The following is a 25,070-nucleotide window of genomic DNA, read 5'->3' on the forward strand; positions in this document are numbered from 1 at the left end:
TGGTGTTGGAAAAGGCTCTTGAGAGTCCAGGGGACTTTCTGCAAGGAGATCAAACCAGTCAATCCTAAACAAAATCAGTTCTGAATATTCACTGGAAGGACTGACGCTGATGCTGAAGCTCCAGTACTTTGGCCACCAGATTCGAAGAACTGACTCATTAGAAAAGACCCTGATGCTGGGAAAGATTGAAGTCGAGTGGAGAAGGGAATGACAGAGGATGAGATGGTTGCATGGCATCACTGACTCCATGAACGTGAGTGGAGCAAGCTCCGGGAGATGGTGAAGGACACAGAAGCCTGGTGTGCTGTAGTCCACGGGGTTGCACAGAATCAGACACGACTGAGCAACTGACTAACAACAACAGCTAGAGGTGAGGAGGGCATCCACAGCAGTTGATGGGCACCAGTGGCACTTTAGGAGGTCTAGACATTAATATGATTTAGAGTGCTTCATGGTCACGTGTGCTTTTGAGATTGGTGACTCTAAATGCTATGGGAGGGGTGAATTTGAAGGGCATACAAATAACTGGAGGAAGACAAATCTGAAGGCATTAATACTGGGGGAAAAAAGGTGATGCAGGCCTGAACTGAGGGAGTGTTTACAGAAATATTTTAGGATATAAAACTTTCAGGGTACAGTATAGATAAGTTTTTAAGAAACCAATAAATGTACAAATCCAGGGACTCTGAAAAAGTAGATTCTGCTTATTTTATAAAAGGTATCAAATGAGAAGGGAAATGATCAACATGAACTGACTGAATTTGCTTCTATTTATTTCGTAGTTTTCCTATTTCACATTGTCCAGTGTTGAAGGGACTCGTGTAGGTGTTTTATTTGAATTTGCTTTTCCTGGACCTACCAAGCTCATGGAGAAACAGGAGCAAACGACTCAGTTGTATAGATTAAAAGAAGAAAAAGACAAACACTTTGAGTTTAGAGCTTGTAGTCACTGTTCTAGGAGATAACTGAGAATCTTCTGTAAGTGCAAAGGTGAGGATAGAAAAGAAAAAAGTACAGGAGTGAAAAAAGAAACAGTGTATAATTTCTTACTATCAGTTCAGTTCAGTCGTTCAGTCGTGTCCGACTCTTTGCGACCCCATGAATCGCAACACACCAGGCCTCCCTGTCCATCACCAACTCCTGGAGTTCACTCAGACTCACATCCATTGAGTCAGTGATGTCATCCAGCCATCTCATCCTCTGTCGTCCCCTTCTCCTCCTGCCCCCAACCCCTCCCAGCATCAGAGTATTTTTCCAATGAGTCAACTCTTTGCATGAGGTGGCCAAAGTACTGGAGTTTCAGCCCTGACCATATGACTGTTTAAAGGTGCTAAATTAATTAGTATTTATGGACAACACATTATTAGAAGTGGTTACTCAATAGATTCGGCATTCTAGTAGAGTCAGAATTGACTTTCTATATACTGCTTTTAAATAATACAGCTCTCCTTTATACCAACATCCCTTGTGAACTCTTAATTCATTACAAATAATAAAACAAGTTGATATACTATGTGGACACAGCTGAGAACAAGGTACTATGTAGCAAATTTCCTATGACCTCCATTACCACTGGCAAAGCCAATTCTAAAATATATGAAGTAAAAAAAAATATATATATATATATATATATATATATATATATATATGAAGTCAGAGAAAACACAAGAAATATTTTAGCATTTGGTATCACAATTGCTTTTGCAGTTATACTGATATAATCATAACTAATACTTATGAATTGACAGCTATATAAAAATATTACTAAGAAGTCACATTTTTAGAAGGCAATCTCTAGATGTCTACTTAGTTTCCCAACTAGTCCCAGAGTTCTAAACATAATCCTGCTACCCACTCTCAGGTGTATGCTTAATACTAGCCTAAATGAACTCACTTTTTCCTAACTCTGTTATTTATTGTATTACTATGGTCAGAAAAAGAATGCAAAACCCTTGCTAAGAGGTATTGATTTGCTATAGGTTGCATAAAAGCAGTCAGCACAAGGTAGATTTTGCCACAAAATCTAATTTGGAACCATCAGAAGGATGGTAAGGCCGTGCCCAGGTGGCCCACAGCTGACTGCTCTGGGCTTTTGCATTACCTTCTTTGCTTTCTCTGTTTTCTGGCAGCTGTGACTTGCACAGCTGATGGAGCGTGTAATTCCCTACCATGAACACTGCTGCAGTCATCATCTTTACTTTATCTATTATGGTCTTCTGTCCAAATTCTGTGGATGCTGACTGATTTTTGGTCATTGATTGGGATACCAATGCAAACTGATCAACAGCTTTCAACAACAAGTTGATCAACAACTTGCCTCTTTGACAAGTCTCATTATTGAGGCTCAAAGCAGTAGAAGCCCAATCAGAAAAATGTGAAAACATAGTCTCCATTTATTAGAACGTGAGTAAGAAGACAATTCTGACTAACTTGTACAAAGTTCTTCTTCAGAGAATCAGTTCCATGTCCTCCTCGCCCCTGAAACTCACTAGTCCTTCACAGCTTTCTGTATCTTACACATCACTGTCATTCATGAAGAGATGTTAACCGGTGTGTCTCATTTGTTCTACTTTTTAACTTTCTAGTATTACTGATTTTGATTCACTCAATTTCTATTACATATTCTGTATTCCAAAAGAATTTTACCAATAATTATTTTTTTCAACATACGAAAAATTATTAAGAAAATCTATGTTTCCCTTATTTTGCACTTAATTATGTCTAGAGATTATGCCTTAATTATGTTCTAGAGACCATGGTTTTAAAAACACTTTTAATGAATGCTACTACTTTATTAATGTTACTAACCTAGACAATGTTAAAAAGCAAAGATATCACTTTGTTGACAAAGGTCCGTATAGCCAAAGCCATGGTTTTTTCAGTAGTGATGTACAGGTGTGAGAGTTGGACCATAAAGAAGGCTGAGCACTGAAGAACTGATGCTTTCAAAGAGAATTACTAGAGAAGACATCTGAGAGTCCCTTGGACAGCAAAGTCATCAAACTAGTCAATCCTAAGGGATATCAACCCTAAATGTTCACTAGAAGGACTGATGCTGAAACTGAAGCTCCAATACTGTGGCCATGTGATGTGAAGAGCTGACTCACTGGAGAAGACCCTGATGCTGGGAAAGACTGAGGATGGGAGGAGAAGGGGACAGCAGAGGATGAGATGGTTGGATAGCATTGCTGATTCAATGGATATGAACTCGGGCAAACTCCGGGAGATGGTGAGGCACAAGGAGGGCTAGAGTGCTGCTGTGCAATGGGTCACAAAGAGTTGGACCTGACTTAGTGACTGAACACCACCAACAACAACTTCTTTAATTACAATGAGACATCTTTCCTCAAATCATCAATATCTTTAGAACTGATGTTTTACGCCTTAGATAGACATCATAAACTTACATAAGAAATGAGTCTTGTGGGTGACTAATTATTTCCATGTGAAAATAGGATAAGTCTAGGAACACACTGGCTCTAGAGAGCACAGAGTGCGATGAGGCAAGAATGAACACAACACAGAAATATTCGCTTTAGAAAAAAAGGACTTGTCAGGTCTAAATTACTTAAGAGAAATCAAAGAAACAAGCAAGAAATGTAAAAGTGAAACTTTAAACTCCGTGTCAACACAAGGGCCCCTTTATCATTTCACATCCAACCGGGTCAATGGTTTAAAATTGGTTCTGAAGTGTGACCTGAGAATCCCTGAAATCCAGAGATCCACTGGGCCAGGGGTCCAAGAGGTCAAAACTATTTTCACAACTCTAAACATTACTTCCATCCTCATTCTTTCTGAGTGCACAGCGAAGTTCTTCAGAGACATTTTAGGACTCAGTGAACTAAAATGGACTGGTTTGTTGTTTAGTCCTAAGTCGGGTCTGACTTTCATGACCCCATGTACTGTAGCTTGCCAGGCTCCTCTGGTGATAGGATTTTCCAAGCAAGAATGCTGGAATGGGTTGCCATTTCCCTCCCCAGGGGATCTTCCTGACCCAGGCATCGAATCTGGATCTCCTGCACTACAGGCAGATTCTTTACTGACTGAGCTACCAGGGAAGCACCCAAATGGACTGGAGTGGGTGAATTTAACTCAGATGACCATTGTATCTAGTACCATGGGCAAGAGTCCATTAGAGGAAATGGTGTAGCCATCACAGTCAACAAGAGTCCGAAACAGTACTTGGATGCAATCTCAAAAATGACAGAATGATCTCTGTTCGTTTCCACAGCAAACCATTCAATATCACAGTAATCCAAGTCTATGCCCCGACCAGTTATGTTGAAGAGACTGAAGTTGAACAGTTCTATGACGACCTACAAGACCTTCTAGAACTAACACCCAAAAAAGATGTTCTTTTCATTATAGGGGACTGGAATGCAAATGTAGGAAGTCACAAGATCCCTGAAATAAGAGGCAAATTTGGCCTTGGAGTACAGAATGAAGCAGGGCAAAGGTGAACAGAGCTTTGCCAAGAGAACATACTGGTCATAGCAAACACCCTCTTCCAACAGCACAAGAGAAGACTCTACACATGGACATCACCAGATGGTCAATACCAAAAGCAGATTGATTATATTCTTTGCAGCCAAAGATGCAGAAGCTCTATACAGTCAGCAAAAACAAGACTGGGAGCTGACTGCGGCTCAGATCCTGAACTCCTTATTGCCAACTTCAGACTTATATTAAAGAAAAGTAGGGAAAACCACTGGATCATTCAGGTATAACCTAAATCAAATCCCTTAGGATGATACAGTGGAACTGACAAATAGATTCAAAGGAGTAGATTTGATAGAGTGCCTGAAGAACTATGGACAGAGATTCATGACATTGCAGAGGAGGCAGTGATCAAGAACATTTCCAAGAAAAAGAAATGAAAAATGCAAAATGGTTGTCTGAGGAGGCCTTACAAATATCTGAGAAAAGAAAAGAAGCTAAAGGCAAAGGAGAAAAGGAAAGATATACCCATTTGAATGCAGAGTTCCAAAGAATAGCAAGGAGAGATAAGAAAGCCTTCCTCAGTGATCAATGCAAAGAAATAGAGGAAAACAATAGAATGAGAAAGAATAGAGATCTCCTCAAAAAAGTGAAATATACGAAGGGACCATTTCATGCAAAAATGGGCACAATGAAGGACAGAAATGGTATGGACCCAACAGATGCAGAAGATATTCAGAAGAGGTGGTAAGAACACACAAAAGAACTATACAGAAAAGATCTTCATGACCCAGATAAGCATGATGGTGCGATCTCTCACTTAGAGCCAGACATCCTGGAATGTGAAGTCAAGTGGGCCTTAGGAAGCATCACTATGAACAAAGCTAGTAGAGGTGATGGAATTCCAGTTGAGCTATTTCAAATCCTGAACAATGATGCTATGAAAGTGCTGCACTCAATATGCCAGGAAATCTGGAAAACTCAGTAGTGGCCACAGGACTGGAAATGGTCAGTTTTCATTTCAATCCCAATGAAAGGGAATGCCAAAAAATGTTCAAACTACCACACAATTGCACTCGTTTTACATGTTAGCAAAGTCATACTCAAAATTCTCCAAAGCCAGGCTTCAACAGTACATGAAACACGAACTTCCAGATATTCAAGCCAGATTTAGAAAAGGCAAAGGAACCAAGATCAAATTGCCAACATCCATTGTCATAAAAAAGCAAGAGAGTTTCAGAAAAACATCTACTTCAGCTTTATTGATCATCCCAAAGCTTTTAACTGTGTGGATCACAACAAACTAGAAAATTCTTAAAGTGATGGGAATACCAGACCACCTGACCGGCCTCCTGAGAAATCTGTATGCAGGTCAAGAGGCAACAGTTAGAACTGGACATGAAACAACAGACTGATTCCAAATAGGGAAAGGAGTATGTTGAGGCTGTATATTGTCACCCTGCTTATTTAGCTTATATGCAGAGTACATCATGCGAAATGCTGGGCTAGATGAAGCACAAGCTGAAATCAAGATAGCCAGGAGAAAAATCAACAACCACAAATATGTAGATGACACCACCCTTATGGTAGAAATCAAAGAACTTAAGAGCCTTTTGATGAAAGTGAAAGAGGACAGTGACAAAGTTGGTTTAAAACTCAACATTCAGAAAACGAAGATCATGGCATCTGGTCCCATCACTTCATGGGAAATAGATGGAGAAATAGTGGAAACAGTGACAGACTTTATTTTGGGGGGTACTCCAAAATCACTGCAGAAGGTGACTGCACCCATGAAATTAAAAGACGCTTGCTCCTTGAAGAAAAGCTATGACCAACCTTGACTGCATATTAAAGAGCAGAGACATTACTTTGCCAATATCGGTCTGACTCGTCAAAGCTATGGTTTTTTCCAGCAGTCTTGTATGGATGTGAGAGTTGAACTGTATACAGAAACCTGCACACTGAGGAATGATGCTTTTGAACTGTGGTGTTGGAGAAGACTCTTGAGAGTCCCTTGGACTGCAAAGAGATCCAACCAGTCTATCCTAAGGGAAATCAGTCCTGAATATTCATTGAAAGGACTGATGCTGAAGCTGAAACTCCAATACTTTGGCCACCTGATGTGAAGAGCTGACTCACTGGAAAAGACCCTGATGCTGGGAAAAACTGAAGGCAGGAAGAGAAGGGGACAACAGAGGATGAGATTGTTGGATGGCATCACTAATTCGATGGACGTGAGTCTGAGTAAACTCAGGGAGTTGGTGATGGATAAGGAAGCCTGGTGTGCAGCCATCCATGGGGTCACAGAGTCAGACACGACTCAGCGACTAAACTGAACTGAACTCAATATAGTAAACATCAGTACACATAAACAAATGTTCTTTGGAATTCTTAATAATTTCTAAAAGTATAAAAGGATCCTAAAGCAAACAACTTTCAGAATCACTGTTTAAAAAGATTATATCTATCAAATATTCATTAAAGTATGATTACTTCCCCTACTTTTAACAATCAAAGACACCACAAACTCACACACACATACACAAACATAGACACATACAGTCTGCTAATCAAAATATCTGATTGGCCTACTTTCATCTGTGTAACAACACTATAATGAAATAATTATAAGCTGAAATATAACTGATATAGTAGCAAGTGAAGTTTTACTCTAGGGAAAGTTCAGGGTTCAAACAAACATTTTTGGACATTGGAAAAATCTTAAGAGTCTAACATTTAATCTCTGAGAATTCCTGAGAAGTATAGAGGTTCCAAACTGAGAACTTCAGGGTACTGAAACATATACAGAAACATCTTGAGTTCAAGCTTACATTTTAAAAATTTCTTTTTCTTATGCTTGTAAATATCTTTTGTTTCAAAGCACAGGTATCAACAATAACATTTGCCTTATTTAAGTTAAATTCTTACATTAAATTTGCAAAAATAAGTTAGAACTTTGAAGACTGAGCATTTCAAATATTTCAGTGTCCTTCTTTCCAGAGTTAACTGTGTACTGAAAAATTTACCTGAACCGGATGTTCGTAAATCTTTCATTCTGACTGTTTTATTAGGAACATAATCTTTCATTCTGGCTGCAGGCTGAATGGGGTTTGGAAACAAGTTGATTACTAAATAATGCATATATGATACAATCCACAGTTCATAATTCAAGATAAAATCATAAACATTTTTACCTTCATGTTAGGATATTTCTCAGGAGAATCTAAAAGGGAAAAGGGACATAGAGTTAATTACATGTAAATATGAAAGCCAGCTAAGGAAATGGCAACCCACTCTAGTGTTCTTGCCTGGAGAATCCCAGGGATGGGGGAGCCTGATGGGCTGCCGTCTATGGGGTCGCACAGAGTCAGACATGACTGAAGTGACTTAGCAGCAGCAGCAGCTGCATATTCATGCAGAGTTAGTAATGAGCAGAGTCCTTGTCTTTGCACTGAATACATTTCGTTTTAGTGTCTTGTTTTTAGGGGGATCTTAGGACACTAGTAAGACAGACTTATGAATCCACTAAAGACAGTGAAGAAAAAATAGGAATACAGGTTTACCAAAACATGCAGTTAATACTCCAAAAGTAACATTACGTTTTCAATGGCTTTACAAAATATTAAAGTGCATACAGATCGATGTGAACATGTTGACTGATGAGGAGAAAATGGATCTTAATCAGAGGAGCAAATCATGAACCTAAGAAGATAAATGTGAAAGCTGATGGTAAAATGCAACAGCATATCTTGAATGCAACACAGCAGTTATCATTTGCACCATTATATTACAAGTATTTATCATGTTCTTCAATCTGTCTAGTCATTTAAGGAGTGCACAGTTGGGGTGACAGTTCACTAAAATGTATAATTCATTTCTCATCAGAGACAGAGTAATGAACTGATTAGTCTGGATATATACTTGTAGAAAATGGCTCATAAAAATATTCATTTTTTTCCCCATATCCATGTGGGCTACTGGTTTGCCCACATGTCTTGGCTCCTCTAGTTTAGCCATCTTAAAGTTTCTTGATCCACTCATACAAGAAGGTATATAAGTCACATCTAGGAAATAATGTATAATAAATTCTCAATATTGAAATACAATTATCAAAAAGGAAATAATAAATTCAATTGCCAGAGAATTATTAGAAATTAAAAATTTGCATGTTTCAAAATCAGTGTAGTATTTATTAAAAGTATTTCTAGCATTTAGGGAATGAACCTGATTAATCTGTTTGGCTTCAAAACTTAGTTTGGTATGGTACATCATGCTAATGCTTCAAAGGATTTCTATGAAACAGCTTTCAAAAAATCAGCTATGTTTAAAAAAAACGAATCCTTTTTCAAATTAATCTAATTTGAATAACAAATACTGGTACAACATATATCTTTGATGCCTGAGAGCCTGTAGTTTTCCCCACTTTGAGCATCCCCTCCAACCTCCAGGATTCTCTGGAGCAACAGTGATCTTATCTCTTTTCCTTGTAAATACACTGAAGCCATCTAGAAGGAGTTCTCTCAAGGGTCCTCATCAACTCCAAACTCACCTCCCTAAGGCCTTACTTTCCTCCCTTTGTCCTTTCAGTAGATTCTCTCCTCTCCAAATGGTAATCTCTGGATCTGTGGTCTTAAATCTTCCCCCTTTACATCCTTTCTATGGATCATCCCTACCATTTCTTTCTCCCTCTTTGCTTAGCAATGGTATTTTACACCTATAATTGCTAGTTCAACTCTTTGTTTCCCTCTGGTTATAAATATGCTCAGAAAGAAAAACAAAATAATGCTTTTCCTTGATCCTGTTATGTTCTCCACTATCCAAAGCTCTTCTTCCAGATTTCTCTAAATGCAAGACTACACCCTTGCTACTCTGAGAGCTTGTTAGAAATGCAGATTCCCAGACCTCCTGCTCAGCATGTATACTTCACACTTGGTCCTCAAGCTACTAATTAAAATTTGAGAAACTCCAGTCTATAGGGAATCTGCTTCTACATTCAGTTCAGTTCAGTTCAGTTGCTCAGTCGTGTCCGACTCTTTGCGACTCCATGAATTGCAGCATGCCAGGACTCCCTATCCATCACCAACTCCCGGAGTGCTTCTACAGGCATGAAAGCAAGTCCACTGGAAAGTTTCCAACTTCTAATGCAGTTTCAGTTTGGGAGGAAGTGTTAGAGTGAGGAAACGGAGGCTAAGTTTTCAGGAGAGTGAATTAAGTTGAAGTAACACTGCATTAGATACTGAAACTGCATTAGAAGTTGGAAACTTTCCAGTGAACTCGCTTTCATGCTGTGTGCTCCTTGTCTCCCCATCACGCCCCCTGCTCTCTCCTTCTTTCCAGTTCTCTTGTTGTGGCCCATGTGACACCGTCCTAGAAAGCAGCAACATTTCGTATGACATCAATTTGAAACATTTACAGCTGAGCACCTATGCCCGTGCTCCCCCACAGAGGATAAAGCACAGCTCTGCTGTCGAGACCTCAGTTCTCAATGTCTTCCTAATAACGAGTAAAACAGGAAGAGGGGGAGAACTTTGCGGTTCTTCTCTGACAAGTTTTGGTGCCAGAAGCTCACTTCAAATTCATCGTCCATGTCAAATACTCTCCGTTTATCTAAAGACCTTTATTACTTATTGCCACCTTCCCCCACAGACCCATGCTCCCCTTTCTTCTTTTCCTCCCTGTGCCCTCTGCCTCTCTCATTCTTCATTCCCTCTTGCTTCTTATTTCTTGACCTTCCTTAGGGTGTAGAGTATCTTGAAACAGAACTTATATATATATATATATATATATATATATATATTTTTTTTTTTTTTTGGTCATGTGTCACATGGAATCTTAGTTCCCTGACCAGGGATAGAACCTGCACCCCCTGCATTGGAGAGCCTTAACCAGACAAAGTCTTAAACATTGGACAGTGAAGTAAGCTTAATAACTAATAATTTAGCTTCTTAAACTGGATTCTCAATGTAATCTGTCATTGGAACCTGATAAGATACACAAAATTGCCCTGGTTTTCTCTTTTTTTCTCACTACCCGTCCAACAGGTGATTTTCTTTGCTTATTAGAATATATCAGCATTCCCATTTTCAATCAAGGTTCTGTCAAATGACTTTTCTGTAAAATACAGTTCTTACCTTCTACTTGTCCATTTAATGTCTTTTTTCCTCTTTCACCAGCAGTTCCAGATAAATGATCCACATACTTCTGTGGAAGGCTCTCAGAGATACTCTGCTAGAATTAATGATAATAATGAGTTGCACAAAGAGTTCCTAATCCCTTTTGAAGAAAATACCGTACTTTTAAAAACTGCCTACTTTTAACCCAGTGAAGACAGGTTTTACCAATATCCCACAGCTGCTATGTGACAGAACCAGGATGTTGAATTCAAACACGGTGCTGGATCACCAGGCAGTGGCTGCCTGCATCTAAGAGATCAGGCCCTTCTTATCTCCCTCCATAGCTCCCACCTTCAAACAGGACATTGTTACTTTATGTTACTTCAAGTACAGATGCCATAAATGTACTCTGCACGTGCTACTTAAGTGATCCAAAATGGTTTGCACTTACTAAAACATCACTAAAGCTAACTGCTGTTATTATAACCCCACATATTTATTACTATTTCCCATGCTTTTACTTCTCTTGAAATGTTCTTTGCAAATCAACCTGACAATCCAAATGTAGTAATAGGTTCAAGTTTCACATAGTTACTTTTCAATGTCAGTGTTGCAAAAACCCACAATTCAACCTGTTTCTCTCTGACCCTAACAGTTTTACGCATGCATATGTACCAAATAAACATACATTTGGTTCAGAGATTGGGACTGACACATACACACTACTGTGTATAAAATAGACAAATAATAAGGACCTACTGTATAGCACCAGGAACTCTACTCAATATTCGGTAAAAGCGCATACGGGAAATGAATATAAAAAAGAGTTGATTTAAATATATATGTATATATATGTAACTGATTCACTTTGATGCACACAGGAAACTGACACAATACTGTATATCAACTGTACTTCAATAAAAATTGAAAGAAGAAAGGAAGGAACAGAGGAAGAAAGAAAGAAACATTTGATCATAGACTGACTTGGAGTAATGCTACAGTTTTCAGATAAATGTAACTTCAGAACCCCAACGGATTCCTTAGGACTTCTAAGCCTTGGTTTCTGTACAACACTGATTTCATTAGGTGAATCTTGCAAATGAACAAAAGTGTACTATTTGGTAGTTTTTAGCACAGAATTATTTTATTCAATACAGGTTTAAAGTAAGAACCAAGTTTTGATGGGGAAATGCAAAGGTGAGAAAGTCATAGCATCTCTTGCTTTTATGTTCTTACATCACTTGGTGCTTACATTTCAAAATAATAATAGAAGACAATACCTCTGAATCCCAAGGTGATTCTATGTCTTCCTCTTCTCCCAATCCTAAGGCTGACAGCATATCTGGAAAATGGTGTCACAGATACATTAATGAGAACATTTACTAACTATGAATTTTAAAGACATATATAAGCCTATCTCTATCCATGAATATTTCAATAAAATAAAGTAGTGGAAAAGAATTTCAGAGAGTTGAAGCATTTTCAGGAAGAAAAGGTTGGTAATAGGTGGGATAGTTCTGAAGAAAGAGAGCAAAAGAAATATACTTCAAAAGAAATGCATATCATATTTGGATGCGTGCTCTTTAGATGGTTTTATATGAGCTTTTAAGCATAGGAAAAATTCACAGATGTTCACTAACTTACCACTTCTAGTATTTTTGTGTGCTCCATCAACAGAACTCAAATGGTCATGATTTGTTTGATCTTGGGGAGCCCTGTCAATAATATCAGTATCACTTTCTTTTGCAACAAGTTCTGACTTTGTGGCTCCTTCCTATACAAACAAGACAAATTAAAACAAAAACCCAACTTCAGAAAACATATTCATTCATTTGGTCACTCACTCAATCAGTAAGATGGCAAACATTCACTGTGTCTAGGAAATCATAGACACTGTCCTGGGAGAAGTTAGAAATGTAAAGAAAAGAGTGATTCTGCATTGTGTTCTAGGCAAGGTAGAGACACATGAAAAGAAACAAGAGCAGAAAAGTATCCTTCAACAGCTCTGCAACTGAAGCAGATGGAGCACAGGAAAGGCACAAAGGAGAAAGGAGGCAGGTGAACCTGTGAAGCTCAAGGAATGCTGGGACAAAGGGCTGTGTCTCAGAAGACAGAGCACAGAGCCAGGACATGAGGGGGGTTCTAGGAAGGGCGGACCGAGCACATGGGTGAGGTGTGAAACAATGTTCACCAGTCACGTAGAAAACTAGAGCAGAGTTACTGGGAACCATACAGAGAGACAAAACTGGAGGATCAGGTTCAAGTGGGAGAAAGCAAGTGTCATCCTTTTCCTTCACATGATGGGGATCTACTACACAAGTAAAGGTATTCAGTTCAGTTCAGTCACTCAGTCGTGTCTGACTCTTTGTGACCCCATGTACCGCAGCACGTCAGGCCTTCCTGTCCATCACCAACTCCCAGAGTCCACCCAAACCCATGTCCATTGAGTTGGTTATGCCATCCAGCCATCTCATCCTCTGTCGTCCCCTTCTTCTCCTGGCCTCAATCTTTCCCAGCATCAGGGTCTTTTCAAATGAGTCAGCTCTTCCCATCAGGTGGCCAAAGTATTGGAGTTTCAGCTTTAACATCAGTCCTTCCAATGAACACCCAGGACTCATCTCCTTTAGGATGGACTGGTTGGACCTCCTTGCAGTTCAAGGGACTCGCAAGAATCTTCTCCAACACCATAGTTCAAAAGCATCAATTCTTCTATGTTCAGCTTTCTTTATAGTCCAACTCTCACATCCATATATGACCACTGGAAAAACCATAGCCTTGACTAGATGTACCTTTGTTGACAAAGTAATGGCTCTGCTTTTAATATGCTGTCTAGGTTGGTCATAACTTTCCATCCAAGGAGTAAGTGTCATTTAATTTCACGGCTGCAATCACCCTCTGCAGTGATTTTGGAGCCCAGAAGAATAAAGTCAGCCACTGTTTCCACTGTTTCCCCATCTATTTGCCATGAAGTGATGGGACTGGATGCCATGATCTTAGTTTTCTGAATGTTGAGCTTTAAGCCAACTTTTTTACTCTCCTCTTTCCCTTTCACCAAAAGGCTCTATAGTTCTTCTTCACTTTCTGCCATAAGGGTGGTATCATCTGCATATCTGAGGTTATTGATATTTTTCTCAGCAATCTTGATTCCAGCTTGTACTTCCTCCAGCCCGGTGTTTCTCATGATGTACTCTGCATATAAGTTAAATAAGCATGGTGACAATATACAGCCTTGACATACTCCTTTTCCTATTTGGAACCAGTCTGTTGTTCCATGCCCAGTTCTAACTGTTGCTTCCTGACCTGCATACAGATTTCTCAAGAGGCAGGTCAGGTGGTCTGGTATTCCCATCTCTTTCAGAATTTTCCACAGTTTATTGTGATCCACACAGTCAAAGGGTTTGGCATAGTCAATAAAGCCAAAGGGTTTGGCATAGTCAATAAAGCAGAAATAGATGTTTTTCTGGAACTCTCTTGCTTTTTTGATGATCCAGCAGATGTTGGCAATTTGATCTCTGGTTTCTCTGCCTTTTCTAAAACCAGCTTGAACATTTGGAAGTACGGTTCATGTATTGCTGAAGCCTGGCTTGGAGAATTTAAAGTGTCACTTTACTAGCATGTGAGATGAGTAGAGGTGTTACATCATCACAAATATATTTTATTTTATTTGGTGCCATGCTTTTATTCAAATATATTCATATTTACACCAGGAAGTAGTAAATATGACAGGATTTTAAAGACAGCATCATGGAAAAAACAAAAACCTATAAGCAATACTCCACAGAGGACAGTAAGCATACTACATACTGTACATATATGTATGAAAGTGTAATTAAAAAGCAAACTTGGCTGTAAATAACAGTCAAATAAAGATGGTAAGAGTCATTCTAAAACCAACTGCAGAGTCAAGAGGAAAGAAAAGATTGGCAAGTATGTTTTAGAATAATTACTCTGGCAGCCACATAAAGATGAACATCAGGAGAACAAAACTGGAAAAGAATATTTCAAGATCATAGGTGAAAAATGAATTAGGGTAATAAGATATAAAAAATGTTAAGCAGATAGAAAATACTGAACTTGCTGAGTGACTGGATACAGTAATTCCAAGGAAGGTGGAGCCCAGAGCTTTTCCTCCTGTAGCATTTCAGTGATTCTGTCTACTAGGATGGGGAGGACAGATGACAGGGTTGCTTACAAAGAGGCAGGAAGGAGGGACGCGAGAAAGGACAATGGCTTCAGTTTGGGGTGTAATAAATGAATTTGAGGCATGCAAGGGACTCAAAAAGATTTGATAAATACCATTGTGTTAGAAATAGAGAAACTTTTTCAGGAAAAGCATATACATTTAGGATAATTATTTGTAAAATATACTAAGCTGGTATAATTAGTATAAACATAGGCAGAATTCTGAACTTTTGAAAATAAAACAATACCAGGAGAAGAAAACTATGAGATTAAAGTTGTCAATTATATATTTCAGCATCTGTTTCAAAGATATAAAGCTGTAGTTTCATAAATATAAGAAATATTCACTTGTAGGATATTACAATAATAAGCATTTTTAAGTTTAATGAAAATTTTAATTATAAAACACCAATTCAAGATGTGATAAGAAGACTTCTTTTTAAAACTGATCTTAAACAACAAGTTTGAAATTGTAGAAGAGAAATGTTTATGTGAGGATGTAATTATGAATCATTACAAAGTACTATTATGCAAGAAGAAAGAAATAGAAAATCCTATTTGAAAAGAACTCATACAAAATTGATAGAGAAATCAAAAGCTTTACAGATAAGCAAAAGTTAAGAGAATTTAGCACCAACAAACCAGCCTTACAATAAATACTCAAGGGACTTACATAGTCAGTAAACACAAGAGAAAGGAAAAACCTACAAAAACTAACCCAAAACAATTAAGAAAATGCCTATAGGAACATACATATCAATAATTACTATAAATTTAAATGGATCAAATGCACCAACCAAAAGATACAGAGTAACTGAATAGATAATGATAACAGTTCAGTTCAGTTCAGTTCAGTTCAGTCGCTCAGTCATGTCCGACTCTTTGCAACCCCATGAATCACAGCACGCCAGGCCTCCCTGTCCCTCACCAACTCCTGGAGTTCACTCAGACTCACATCCATCAAGTTAGTGATGCCATCCAGCCATCTCATCCTCAGTCGTCCCCTTCTTCTCCTGCCCCCAATCCCTCCCAGAATCAGAGTCTTTTCCAATGATTCAACTCTTCGCATAAGGTGGCCAAAGTACTGGAGTTTCAGCTGCAGCATCATTCCTTCCAAAGAAATCCCAGGGTTGATCTCCTTCAGAATGGACTGGTTGGATCTCCTTGCAGTCCAAGGGACCCTCAAGAGTCTTCTCCAACACCACAGTTCAAAAGCATCAATTCTTCGGCACTCAGCTTTCTTCACAGTCCAACTCTCACATCCATACATGGCTACTGGAAAAACCATAGCCTTGACTAGACGGACCTTTGTTGGCAAAGTAATGTCTCTGCTTTTGAATAACAAGAGCCATATATATGTTGCTTACAAGAGACCCATTTCAGACCTAGAGACATATACACACTGAAAGTAAGGGTGGGAAAAGATATTCCATTTGAATGGAAATCAAAAGATGTGTACTCCTTTCCCGATTTGGAACCAGTGTGTTGTTCCATATCCAGTTCTAACTGTTGCTTCTTGTCCTATATACAGATTTCTCAAGAGGCAGCTCAGATGGTCTGGTATTCTCATCTCTTTAAGAATTTTCTACACTTTGTTGTGATCCACAGAGTCAAATGGTTTGGCAAAGTCAATAAAGCAGAAGTAGATGCTTTTCTGGAAATCTGTTGCTTTTTTTATGATCCAGAGGATTTTGGCAATTTGATCTCTGGTTCTTCTGCCTTTTCTAAATCCAGTTTGAGCATCCAGAAGTTCATGGTTCACGTACTACTGAAGCCTGGCTTGAAGAATTTTGAGCATCACTTTGCTAACATGTGAGATGAATGCAATTATGCGGGAGTTTTAACATTCTTTGGCATTGTCTTTCTTTGGGATTGGAATGAAAACTGACTTTTCCAGTCCTGTGGCCACTGCTCAGTTTTCCAGATTTTCTGGCATATTGAGTGCAGCACTTACACAGCATCATCTTTTAGGATTTGGCATAGCTAAACTGCAATTCCATCACCTCCACCTGCTTTGTTCCTAGTGATGCTTCCTAAGGCCCACTTGACTTCGCATTCCAGGATGTTTTGCTCTAGGTGAGTAATCACACCATCCTGGTTATCGGGGTCATGAAGATTTTTTTTGTATCAGTTTAGTTCAGTCGCTCAGTCGTGTCCGACTCTTTGCTACCCCATGAATTGCAGCACGCCAGGCCTCCCAGTCCATGACCATCTCCCGGAGTTCACTCAGACTCATGTCCATAGAGTCTGTGATGCCATCCAGCCATCTCATCCTCAGTCGTCCCCTTCTTCTCCTGCCCCCAATCCCTCCCAGCATCAGAGTCTTTTCCAATGAGTCAACACTTCACATAAGGTGGCCAAAGAACTGGAGCTTCAGGTTTAGCATCATTCCTTCCAAAGAAATCCCAGGGTTGATCTCCTTCAGGATGGACTGGTTGGATCTCCTTGCAGTCCAAGGGACTCTCAAGAGTCTTCTCCAACACCACAGTTCAAAAGCATCAACTCTTCAGCGCTCAGCCTTCTTCACAGTCCAACTATCACATCCATACATGACCACAGGAAAAACCATAGCCTTGACTAGACAGACTTTAGTTGGCAAAGTAATGTCTCTGCTTTTGAATATACTATCTAGGTTGGTCATAACTTTTCTTTCAAGGAGTAAGCGTCTTTTAATTTCATGGCTGCAATCACCATCTGCACTGATTTTGGAACCCCCAAAATAAAGTCTAATACTGTTTCTACTGTTTCCCCATCTATTTCCCATGAAGTGATGGGAACAGATGCCATGATCTTCATTTTCTGAATGTTGAGCTTTAAGCCAACTTTTTTGCTCTCCTCTTTCACTTTCATCAAGAGGCTTTTTAGTTCGTCTTCACTTTCTGCCATAAGGGTGGTATCATCTGCATATCTGAGGTTATTGATATTTCTCCTGGCAATCTTGATTCCAGCTTGTGTTTCTTCCAGTCCAGCATTTCTCATGATGTACTCTGCATATAAGTGAAATAAGCAGGGTGACAATATGCAGCCTTGACATACTCCTTTTCCTATTTGGAACCAGTCTGTTGTTCCATGTCCAGTTCTAACTGTTGCTTCCTGACTTGCATACAGATTTCTCAAGAGGCAGGTTAGGTGGTCTGGTATTCCCATCTCTTTCAGAATTTTCCACAGTTTATTGTGATCCACACAGTCAAAGGCTTTGGCATAGTCAATAAAGCAGAAATAGATGTTTTTCTGGAACTCTCTTCCTTTTTCAATGATCCAGCAGATGTTGGCAATTTGATCTCTGGTTCCTCTGCCTTTTCTAAAACTAGCTTGAACATCAGGAATTCACGGTTCACGTATTGCTGAAGTCTGGCTTGGAGAATTTTGAGCATTACTTTACTAGTATGTGAGATGAGTGCAATTGTGCAGTAGTTTGAGCATTCTTTGGCATTGCCTTTCTTTGGGATTGGAATGAAAACTGACCTTTTCCAGTCCTGTGGCCACTGCTGAGTTTTCCAAATTTGCTGGCATATTGAGTGCAGCACTTTCACAGCATCATCTTTCAGGATTTGAAACAGCTCAACTGAAATTCCATCACCTCCACTAGCTTTGTATGTAGTGATGTTTTCTAAGGCCCACTTGACTTCACACTCCAAGATGTCTGGCTCTAGATTAGTGATCACATCATCATGATTATCTGGGCTATGAGATCTTTTTTGTACAGTTCTTCCGTATACTCTTGCCACCTCTTCTTAATATCTTCCTCTTCTGTTAGGTCTATAACATTTCTGTCCTTTATCGAGCCCATCTTTGCATGAAATGTTCCCTTGGTATCTCTAATTTTCTTGAAGAGATCTCTAGTCTTCCCCATTCTGTTGTTTTCCTCTATTTCTTTGCATCGATCACTGAAGAAGGCTTTTTTTATCTCTTCTTGCTATTCTTTGGACCTCTGCATTCAGATGCTTATATCTTTCCTTTTCTCCTTTGCTTTTCGCCTCTCTTTTCACAGCTATTAGTAAGGCCTCCCCAGACAGCCATTTTGCTTTTTTGGATTTCTTTTCAATGGGGATGGTCTTGATCCCTGTCTCCTACACAATGTCATGAACCTCATTCTATAGTTCTGTGTATTCTTGCCACCTCATCTTAATATATTCTTCTTCTGTTAGGTCCATACCATTTCTGTCCTTTATTGTGCCCATCTTTACATGAAATATTACCTTGGTATCTCTAGTTTTCTTGAAGAGATCTCTAGTGTTTCCCATTCTATTGTTTCCCTCTATTTCTTTCATCACTGAGAAAGGCCTTCTTGTCTCTCGTTGCTATTCTTTGGTACTCTGCATTCAAATGGGTATCTCTTTCTTTTTCTCCTTTGACTTTTGCTTCTCTTCTTTTCTCAGCTATTTTTAAAGCCTCCTCAGACAACCATTTTGCCTTTTTGCATTTCTTTTTCTTGGGGATGGTCTTGATCACTGCCTCCTGTACAATGTCACAAATATCCATCCATAGCTCATCAGGCACTCTGTTAATCAGATCTAATCCGTTGAATCCATTTTTCACTTTCATTGTTTAATCATAAGAGTAAATACTATATGAAACTAAATTCAGAACAGGAAAACTAATTTCACAATGGAACGCTTTACCTTGGTTTTAAAATCTAAGACTTCATCGTCTGATGTAGGCCCTAAGTCAACACCAGGTTTATTGGGAAACCTTTAAAGCAAAAACATACAATAAAAATGAGTGAGTTCATTTCTTTGAATAATGACAACAACAACAAAACAAGTGAAAGTTTTTTATATATTAAATGAACTTTCTTGACATGAATAAAATTTGGCCTGTTTTAAAACAGCTTTTTTTTTTTTTAAGATTTTTTTGATGTGGACCAGTTTTAAAGTCTTTATTGAATTTGTTCCAATGGTGCTTCTACATTATGTTTTGGCTGTCTGACCCTGAAACATGTGAGATCTTAGCTTCCCTGACTGAATATCAAACCCACACTGCCTACACTGGAAGAGGTCTTATTAACCATCTTAACCACTGCAACCCCAGGCAAGTCTCCAAAAAAGTTTTTAGTTACCTATTTCTGCTTCCATCTCTCCCAACCTATGAAATATCCAGTTAACACTCATTCTTTTTTCCATAACAGAGAGTGACAGCCAATATATCGGCAGAGCCTAAAAATAATCTGTTTTCACCAAAAGTTCTAATAGCTGAACAGAAAATCCAACTGGTGGATTGAAATAATTTTTGTTTGCCCAAGCTGGAATAAACCTGATAACTTAAAACAAAGTGGAAGAATAGGCTTTTCCTTCTCCATTGTCTGTTCCTGGTTCAGAGACTAATCTGAGTCCATCCAAAAGGGGAGTCTAGGTCCGTCAGCAGGGAAACCACTTGTTGAGAAGGCCCAGTTCTCTCCTTTACTCTAAAAGGGAGTACAGGGAGTTTCCCCACAATGTCAAAACTTAAAATGTAGACAAGTCAAAGAACTAATTTATATCTATCTTTAACTTATATGCTATATGGGTACTTCTCAGTCTCTGCTGAGGGACATGGGAGTAGACGTGGGAGCCAGGAAGGCCAACTGTCAAATCACAGGTCAACTCATTTTAACCACGGAATCACAGGTCAATTCATTAACCTCCTGAAACCAGAGTTGCCTAATTAAGTAAAAGTAGGACACATCTACTTTACAAAGCTGCTGTGATGACTCTATGAGGTCACAAATGTTAAGCACGTAATGCAGTGTCTAACCCAGAGTAGAACGCTCAACAAACAATAGTTTCTCTTCTCCATGTTCCCTTAGTTAAACATATAATTTAAAACATCCTGAAAATCCTACCTGCTTAAAGAGTCTTCTTCAGAACTCTCATCCAATATTAAAGAAAAAAGCAAGACACATTTTAAATCAACAAAAGAAAAATGCAGAATATTAAAACCTCAAGACTGATGCTTTGTTTAAAAGTATTCCTTTCAAACCACATCTGGGGACCACACTAGAGGGAACAGTGATTGTACTACACTCGTAGGCCACTAATGCCTAAGAACCACTTCTCCCCTTTATAGTCATCAAATGCAAAACAAAAAAACAAAGAACTTCTGTTTACAATGACCATAATTCTAACCAAACTCCAGGAGACTGACAGAAAATGATATTATACCATTAATAGAATCAGTACCATAAACAGACAATAGCACGCTTAAACAGCTCAGTGTTTCTGGACTTCCATTGCTTGGAGCAGCAAACAGAGGCTATAGGTGTCTTGCAGGGACATAACTTCTCTGACTCTTCAGTTCACAATGAAAATGCCCTATCACAGGGAAGCTAGGTCTACAGGCACTGAACTTCACAGTGTGGTAAGAAATAGGAAGTAAAGTCTTCTCTTCCTGGCCCGCTTTCCAAAGGCAAGAGAAGTATGAAAGATGTAGTGATTCCAGATTTAGAAAGGATAATCTCTTGAAAGGGAGGTGGGAGAGGGCAAATGGGTAAAGGGGGTCAACTCGGTTGTGAGAATGGGGACTGGAACTGTAGTGGTGAGCATGCAGTAGGGTACACAGAAGCTGAACTTTTAAAAAATGTCTAAATACTTACATATATATATGCACACACACTAATATATTTAAAAAGAATCTCTTGATATTCTCTCCTTCCATTGCTCAAGAGTATCTGGACCACATAGAGCAGGATGGTCCAAAGAGTGCTGTGTACTAATGAGGGATATCATTATATCAATCCTCCCCATTATATGGCAAATATTTATAGAAATCATGCTCTTTCAGCTTGGAAGTCATACATCATCACAGCCTAAGCTGATGAACAAGGGGAGAGAGGGAGGGAAGGATGGAGGGAGCCACGGACTCTGGTGCTTTTGGACAACATTTCCCAGGGGTCATCATGATCTGATGCTAGAGGGATGACTCACATGCAGTGACTCCCTGGGGAGAGGAGCCCGCAAGCTCGAGCCTGAAGAGCAGGGGCAGTGATTTTTAAATGTTTGCACCCTGTGACATCAGAACAATGTACATAAAAGACTCTTGAAAGTTATCTGTTTAGTGAACAAATGAACAACTAAATAAGCATGTTTTCTTTGAAAATTTTGTTTAGAAAAATACAGAAATTAACCAGAGACAACTCTTTTCTATTATGAATATATTGAAGATTAAGACTCTGTCATCTCTGTATCTCCTCTGACTAATGTATTAAACCAACCTACAGTTCTTTGATAGATGTTTTTGTTGTTCAGTTACCAAGTCGTGTCTGACTCTTGCAACCCCATGGACTGCAGCTCACCAGGCTCTTCTGTCCATGGGATTTCCCAGGCAAAAGTAGTGGAGTGGATTGCCATCTCCTTCTCCAGGGGATCTTACCGACACAGGGATCAAGTCATATCTCCGGCATTGGCAGGTGGATTCTTTACTAGTGAGCCATCTGGGAAGCCCCCTTTGATTAGATAGAGGTCTACTCAGTTAAAGGTATCCTCAGACACCCTGCGCAATGTGCCACATCGAGCAGGCCTAATGCTGTTTTTGTTAATCCGAAGTATTTTTTGTGCTTTTAGTAGAACCTGCAGAGTCCCAAGTTGATCTATTTGAATATCGATTATGATAATCTTTTAACTGATGGCAAGAGAACATCTTGTTCTTAAAAAACTATACTGTCATGACAATTATGTAACACATGGAAGAAAACATTTGGTCCTAATGAAGTCAACCTACCTCACTCTCTTTGGATCTGTAAGGAATGAAGTTGGTAATAGAGACCTGCTTGGTACAATACTAGGCGAAATAACTGGATCTCAACCAGGCATTGCTTTTCCGCCTTCTGTACTGTTGGTAGGTATCTTTCAGAAATAATCTCTCACTATTATGCTGCACACTGGCTCTGCTTTGCAGTTCTTATTGTTTATCATTTCTTATCCTACCAGGAAGGGATTATTCAGGTTCTCAGGTAACTATTTTAGTGAGACTAATCACTACATAGTAACTACTAACTATTCATTCACTAAATGCAAACTATTTCTAAAAATGAATGTTCAGTCTCATAAGAAGTCCAATTTGATATATGACTATAGAAATATACATCATACTAAGTTAAATTTTTTTTTCTTATTTACACTAAGGTCTAATATAGGACTTTAGGGGCCATATTAAATACATGGATTTCTTTTCAGACAATACTGTCTTTGATGTTAAATCACCTATAATTAACCTCTTAAAGAATTGTGAATACTAGAGTATTAAAAAATTAATTTAGAAAATAAAACACACATGCAATTTACACCTATTTTTTCATAGTTCTTTCATTACTGAAACTTCCTCACTCCTACTTTATCTATGGTAGAATCACCAAGAGTAATTCAGTATCAGATGATGTACCTGAGTTGCTATTTTCAGGAGAAGTTTCAGGTCTCTTTTCTTTATATTCAGAAATCAGTTGGTGAGTGCTATGTATTAAAAATGTGATAAATAATATTTTAACACTAATATTAAAAACAACTACAAAATTCTTAGATCATTTCAGATAAAGTTGTCAGAAGATATTAATCCTCAAAAAAAATTCTAAAAAAAATTGAAAGCACCAAATTATTTTTATCTGTACTACATTCCTATTAGTGCCAAAAAGACCAACCTTGTCTGCTAATCTGACTTGCCTATAGACAGCTTGATTGACAAAGAGTTTTACATTTTTTTTGAGTTGTTAAAATGTTAATTCAACCTCCAGATTTCTTTTCATTTTTTTTGTGTGTGCCCAAATCCAGGAAACTCAAGAATTCTTGCTTTTGAAATAATTCTTAGTGAGGCCTTTGGGGTGGGAAGGAGGCTCATGAGGAAGGGGATATATGTATACTTAGAACTGATCTATGATGTTATACAGCAGAAAACAACACAACATTGTAAAGCACTTATTCTCCAATTTAAAAAATTAAGGTTAAGAAACAATAGAAATGGAAAAAAAAGGTCACTGTCAGCAAGAAAAACAATGTATAAATAAGAATTTGAGTTTTCTTCTGGTACTTTTCTCTCTGTGCATATTTAAAACGTTTGATCCACACTCCATCTGAAACTTTTTGGTGAGATAAAAATATAATCACTTTTCTCTTTTATCAGGTTATTTCTCCACCATCTACACACAATTTATCTTTCCTAACAGAAAATGCCATCAGTATCAAGTTCTGAAGTTTTACCTACATTTGGGTGTTTGGGCGTTTTCTATTCTGCTCCATTCATTTATCTATCCCCTTTACAGTTGTTAGGGAATGAATATTTTGTGGGCACTTATGGCACATTTTTATATCAAGAAGGGCAAGTCTTAGTCTACTATGTACAATTTTAATTTCATCACAATAATTAAAGACAGCATACATAACCCAAAATGTTTAAAATCATGATATATTGATTTGGTTTAAGTATAGAAAAATCATACATCCTAAGAAAATGTCTTCCTATTCAGTACACAGCAAGCTGTCTTCTAATGTCCTTCAGCAAAGAACATATACACCTAAGTATACACTGATATAAAATGGATATTGAATTGTATCTGAGGAATTTTTAATCCAGAAGTTGACCTCTCATGGGAATTATTTTGCTCACTATGCAGTTTTCTGTAATATATACCTATGGTATAAAAATATGTAAATTAAAAATAAGATGCTGACACAACACCATCAGAAATCTGTCCACTGCCATGATCCATGGATTGGCGATCTATGAAGAAGTGTTTTCATAAATCACATGAGAAAAAATGTGAGAGCCAGGAGGTTCCAGAAGATTTCTTGAAGGCTATAGAACTTGAGAGCTCTTACTCATGAGTACATCATGCTAACCCATGCAAATAAAAAGTAGGAGGAAGACAGAAAAAACAGATGTTATTCATGTTTCATTTCATTTCTGTGATTACCGACATTCAGTTAAATGACTTCAAAACCACCAGCAAAGTGCCCTATAAGGGGAATTACAAGTGGGTCTGAAACCAGCTAAGGCTTTCTGCTGACTACAAAGTCTGTGGGGTGCTGGATCTCAGGAAGGTGTCCAAGAGCCTTCGAGGGGAAGCTCACAGGAGGGACCCCTGCCAGGCCCTTCACCCCACTTACCTGTTCATCTTCTCCCTGTCATTCAGGCCATTCCTCCTGGGCAACAGAACCTGCTGCACTTTGGCTACGTTGCCGACACTGGCAGCTTTGTGGATCTTTCCGAGGTCCTTGTCTTGGATGCAAGGACCTCGGAAGTTGATTCTATGACCGCTGTCTCTCACTGGGTTGACGGAGGAGCCAAAGGGCGAGATGCCCTTCTTCCTCCTGAAGCCAAAACTCTTCTTCATTGCAGAACCTACAAGCTCCAACACACCTCACCTCCCCCTCA

At 38.7% G+C, this 25,070-nt stretch overlaps 1 protein-coding gene across 1 annotated transcript in view; it reads right to left on the bottom strand.

The window, feature by feature from the left end:
• Positions 1-25,029, bottom strand: part of LOC102178183 (ankyrin repeat domain-containing protein 26-like) — a 51,434-nt gene extending 26,405 nt beyond the window's left edge. The window contains exons 1-8 of the mRNA XM_005688105.2: positions 24,803-25,029; positions 19,355-19,424; positions 12,195-12,324; positions 11,831-11,892; positions 10,569-10,662; positions 8,404-8,501; positions 7,632-7,661; positions 7,470-7,536 (exon numbers count right to left, since the gene is read on the bottom strand). Coding sequence (XP_005688162.2) covers positions 7,470-7,536; positions 7,632-7,661; positions 8,404-8,501; positions 10,569-10,662; positions 11,831-11,892; positions 12,195-12,324; positions 19,355-19,424; positions 24,803-25,029 — 778 coding nt within the window. The remainder of the gene's footprint in view (positions 1-7,469; positions 7,537-7,631; positions 7,662-8,403; positions 8,502-10,568; positions 10,663-11,830; positions 11,893-12,194; positions 12,325-19,354; positions 19,425-24,802) is intronic.

Source organism: Capra hircus, chromosome 13 (genome assembly GCF_001704415.2).
Source record: "Capra hircus breed San Clemente chromosome 13, ASM170441v1, whole genome shotgun sequence".
Taxonomy (NCBI): Eukaryota; Metazoa; Chordata; class Mammalia; order Artiodactyla; family Bovidae; genus Capra; species Capra hircus.